At 28.6% G+C, this 4,703-nt stretch overlaps 2 protein-coding genes across 6 annotated transcripts; one reads left to right on the top strand and one right to left on the bottom strand.

Moving 5' to 3' along the window:
- Nucleotides 1–263: 263 nt before the first annotated feature.
- Nucleotides 264–1,988, top strand: PIH1D1 (PIH1 domain containing 1). 2 transcript variants are annotated; one of them, XM_011060863.2, is made up of 7 exons: nt 264–599; nt 696–783; nt 856–1,038; nt 1,124–1,296; nt 1,411–1,632; nt 1,718–1,861; nt 1,934–1,988. In XM_011060863.2, the coding sequence occupies exons 1-7, from the start codon at nt 537–539 to the stop codon at nt 1,967–1,969; spliced, it is 909 nt and encodes a 302-aa protein (XP_011059165.1). In that variant the 5' UTR covers nt 264–536; the 3' UTR covers nt 1,970–1,988. The 2 variants fall into 2 exon arrangements, with proteins under 2 accessions (XP_011059165.1, XP_011059163.1); XM_011060861.2 differs by having other exon boundaries at nt 1,718–1,988.
- On the bottom strand, nt 1,595–4,478 carry LOC105148862 (sphingosine-1-phosphate phosphatase 2). 4 transcript variants are annotated; one of them, XM_087413211.1, is made up of 6 exons: nt 4,343–4,478; nt 4,110–4,224; nt 3,413–3,984; nt 3,125–3,326; nt 2,785–3,009; nt 1,595–2,693 (listed from the first exon to the last, which is right to left on the bottom strand). In XM_087413211.1, exons 3-6 carry the CDS (start codon nt 3,876–3,878, stop codon nt 2,276–2,278), a joined length of 1,311 nt encoding a protein of 436 aa, XP_087269337.1. In that variant the 5' UTR covers nt 3,879–3,984; nt 4,110–4,224; nt 4,343–4,478; the 3' UTR covers nt 1,595–2,275. The 4 variants fall into 4 exon arrangements, with proteins under 4 accessions (XP_087269337.1, XP_087269338.1, XP_087269339.1 ...); XM_087413212.1 differs by having other exon boundaries at nt 4,134–4,224; XM_087413213.1 differs by lacking the exon at nt 4,110–4,224.
- Between the last annotated feature and the right edge of the window lie 225 nt (nt 4,479–4,703).

Genomic DNA, 4,703 nt, shown 5'->3' with positions numbered 1-4,703 from the left:
TCGGTCATGTATCATAAATCGAATCGTTAGGAGATACAGATTATAAATTTTCTTTATAAATTATTTTAGAAATTTTTTAAAATATCGACAATTCTCGGAATTTTACACAATGTATTTTTAATAGTGTATTTTTATATATTTAGTATCGATCGTCGGTGATCGATATTTAAAATTCAATAATAGATAAAATCACATTTTACTTTATCATTAGATCTCCTCTCTCTTTCTCTCTCTCTCTCTCTCTCTCTTTTCTGTTCTATACGACAGAACTACACTATACAGAACAGAAAGGTGCACGTGTGGTGCGTCTGATTTTTGTTTAGTTTTACATGTTGATCGTAGATTATACAGAATTTGTGAACTACGAGCTACGGCGACGGAGTCTCTAACTAAAGATTATTGTTTATTGGATGACGCATGAGACATTTACATTTCATTATCGAAAAGATTATCTTAATATTGAAGTTATTAAAAAAAAATCTGGATACATTTGATGTGATACATTTTTATTTGCAAATTAAACTAAATTCGTCGCTATGGGTGATGCCACTTTCCTCGAAGTTGATGACTCTATTAAGGCTAAAAATTTATTATTATTTGTAAGTATAGGTATAGTAAATATACATATTCATATTGATATATGTGTACGTATGTATGTGAGTTATGACAAAAATGTTAAAAAATATTTTTGACAGGATAAAGATAAGGATGCTTTAAGTCAGATGGACAAGTTGATGGAACAATTTGATTCGACACCATCTATCCTTGTGCAACCTACTCCTGGTTTATACAATCATTTTACACGTTGCTATTATATAAATAAGAGATTTATTTTCTAATATTATAATATTATAGGTATCTGTGTAAAAACCCGAACAGTTAATAAAGAAAAAGTTTTTGTCAATGTATGTACATCAGATAAAATTCCACCACCTGACGATATATCTGATGCTAAACTACTTGAACTTTTAAATGATGAAGTACCTGCTTATGTCATACCAATGAGTATTGGTTTTGAAAGGATGGAAGCAGATAAATGTAAATAAAAATCATTTACTTGTCTATTAGTGTTAAAATAATGATGTTGCACTATATACAATTAGAAAATATTTTTTTTTTACAGCTGGTACTCCTAGTGCAACATATGATGTCATGATAAATACAGTATACTTCAAGAAATGTCAAGAAAAGAAACATTTTATGGCATTTACAACATTAGTCATATTAAGTGGTGTGGCAGATAAATTTAACAAAAAGATTGATACGGAAAATTATGTTATTCTAAAAAATCGTACAGTAAGTATATATAAAAAATAAAATATGTGTATTTATCTGTTAAAATTCTTTAATGTAATTATATTCGCATATTATTTCATAATCATATTCTTAAATATGTATATATTATTCTAGATAATGGGAAAACTTCAGCAACATAGAATAGAAAATCGTAAGCCCAAAAGGCCGCAAGGTCACAAATCATTGATCGAAGAAATTTCGCATTCTACAAAGCCTATCAACAGCAAGACTAATCTGTCGGCTAGAAACGAAATAAAAACGGGTTATGTAATTTTAAGAAAACCAGCGAAAGGCCCAATTGAGCGTTTAATCGCTTTATTTGATATGCCAAAAAGCGTTAGTCACAAAATTATTAAATGGATTTATCATACAGAGTCTTTATAGTATTCACAGTCAGATAAATATGCATTATCACTTACAGGTTTCAGTCGAAGATATAGTAGTATTGATTAACTCTGATCGCATAAATGTTACAGATGAGAAAGCTTATTATTCGTATGACGTTTTACTGCCGTATACGTTGAAAGCAGATAATGCGAAAGCTTTTCTCGATTATAATATTGGGGTGAGAAGTTATATTCCCTTTTTTTTATATCAGATAATATTTGCTTATAGTGTATATTTTCTTATTTTTCAGGTGTTACGAATAGATATATCAACAGAACAAAAATAAAATGAATATTAAAAAATAATTCTGTTTATTGTGCCTCTCATTTTAAGAAAAATTTTATTTATTTTGTACTTAATTAAAATGATTAAAATATTATTTCATTATATTTTCCATTTCTTTATTTATTTAATTTTGAAGAAAAAGATATACGTTCTATATTACAAATATACAAATTTGCTTAAAAAATATATCTGAAAAAAACAAAGATAAATCATCTTTCTGAAACTTTATAAAAGCTCAATAAACAAACAAGATTTTAAATATATTTCACAGAATAATATAAATTTATCAGATTGCATGCTAAATTTTTTATATTTCCGTGTAAAATGCTGGTCGTTCGATACCTATCATGTTAAAAATTTGTGGCAATAGATACACTGTATTTACACCTAACATGAAACAAAATACATATCTATAGACTAAATCGACAAACACCTTATTTTGATTACTATTGTAATCTTGACACTTCACAAGTTCTCTCCAATTAATTTGTAATATGTTGCAAATTATAATATAACTGAATGATTTGCAGAAGGTTTTTGTTACAATAATGCCAGAAAAGCCAAGTGCAGTTCTAATAATTAGACAACCAAGCACAGAATATGTTGGCCAAACAATAGGAAATGGCGGCAAAAATTGTGATACCCTTAATAGACCAGTATAATAATTGAGCCATGCTCCTGTATGAACTCCTGTTGTGACTGATACAACCATGGCAGTGTCGCTTCTGAAATAAAAAATCATTCATATAGATATAAACTTTTTTAAAGCTGAATTGTTTTGGTGAGTGTGATATTCAATATTGATAATTTATCTACCTAGTGGGTGTCCACTTAGAGTTGGATGGATAATATACAATAATGGCGATACTGATTGCAATCAACATTGCTAAAAGCCAAAAATTTGTAACAATATAAGGACTTGTTATGTCCACTAAGGGTACCAATGGAATCATTAATGCGATCGCTAATACTAAACCGACCACAATATCTAGCACAGTATGCATACCTAGGTACAACCTACTCATACTGACAAGTGTACACCTAAAAAAGTGTTGAATGTTGCAGAGTTTAATAATTTTATATTAATACAGGGAGTTAACAAGTAAATATTGTAATATAGTAATCAAGAATGAATCAATTACAATATATCACCTACCAAAGAGATGCGATAATGAAACCGACAGAAAATGGATAAATATATTTGTCCATTGTAAATAATATCATACTAAACGGTATTGTCAAACCGACCATGGCATGAGTAGATGGCATTCCATATTCTTGTGACCATTTATCTTGTAATCTGACTACTGGAGGACACGCTGGTCTAGGCCAACATATTATATCTTTTAGTATCTGCCCTGTGGATAAATAATACAAATTTAAAGATAAATTACATGAAAATCATGTGCTTGCTTATTTTTTGTGCTATTATAATTCATCATACCAATTGTCATAATAATACCCCATACTAAGACTACTCTTTGACCAACAGCTCCATCAATGTTCCAAAACAAGAAAGGTAAAAAAGTTGAATAAAAGATCTCATCTCCTAATTCAGTTCCAAACACAAATGTATAATACCAAAATGAATTAGTGATTGTGTAATTTGGATTATTTGATATCGTCAAAACTCCTTTGTTTGTTTCAATTCTTTGTTCTGAAGAATTTACTTGCTTTGTGTATACATTCAATTGTTGATTTGCATCACAATCATTTATCTTTTTACTATGGCAAGTTGAAATATAATTTTCTTCATTATCGTTCACTTTTGTATTGTATTTTTTCTCCTCCTCTTGGAATATTTTTTTATGCCTATTGTAAGATATTTTGACACCAAAAAATTGTTGAATCAATGCGACTAATTGAGGATCCTTTAAGTAATCCATTATTCTTATTAGCTTCAATAGCATTCTTATTGAAATTCTTAGTCGGTTGGTTATTAATTAATTTTAAATTGTTTTTTTAAATAATTATTAATATGACTTTTCCCTGGTCACAAACATCCCGCTAAATAATCTGTATAAATAATGTTAATGACCTTAATGTTACAATCATCAATCAATGACGTAACTTTAATGTAATTCAAATTGACTAATCAATAAAAATAAATATATATATAATTTTCAATAAAAAATCCACACCTATATATAATCACTCCATCTCACCAGTTTCAGTTATATACAATTTTTGTGCGCTTGATGTGCCGTAACACACAGAAGAAGTATGATAAAGCGATAATAAAAATTATCACCGCGACTACAAAAAAATTATACAATTGCTATAAAAGCGACATACATTAAGGTTAAGTAAACTGCCGTATCGACCGAATGTGTGATATGATAAGCATGCGCGGTGATAACATTTTGATAGTCACCTCCATTGATTCTTTTTATAATAGTATTATAAAATTCACTATTAAATGTAAACATCACTTTGTTTATAATATCCAAGTATTTGAGGTAAGATTAGGTTAGAGATTAGGTTAGGCTATGGTTACTATTCTGTAATTTTCTTACGACATGATGTTATATGGTTGTTGCGCAGCTTTTTTACCATGTATAAAACCTGCGCAATGAATATATAAGTACTGGCAATAGTAAAACAACATACTGCAGCAATCAGCTACAAGTTATTTATCTAATATGTGATAACGTAATAAAAATGTAATACCATATTTATTAGTGAACAATTATATAATCAACCTAACTCGATTTATCATTATAATATCGTTCATT

The sequence above is a fragment of the Acromyrmex echinatior genome, chromosome 14 (genome assembly GCF_024713525.1).
Source record: "Acromyrmex echinatior isolate Ae372 chromosome 14, ASM2471352v2, whole genome shotgun sequence".
Lineage (NCBI taxonomy): Eukaryota > Metazoa > Arthropoda > Insecta > Hymenoptera > Formicidae > Acromyrmex > Acromyrmex echinatior.
The sequence above is the reverse complement of the archived record's forward strand: the minus strand, read 5'-3'. Positions and strand labels throughout refer to the sequence as shown.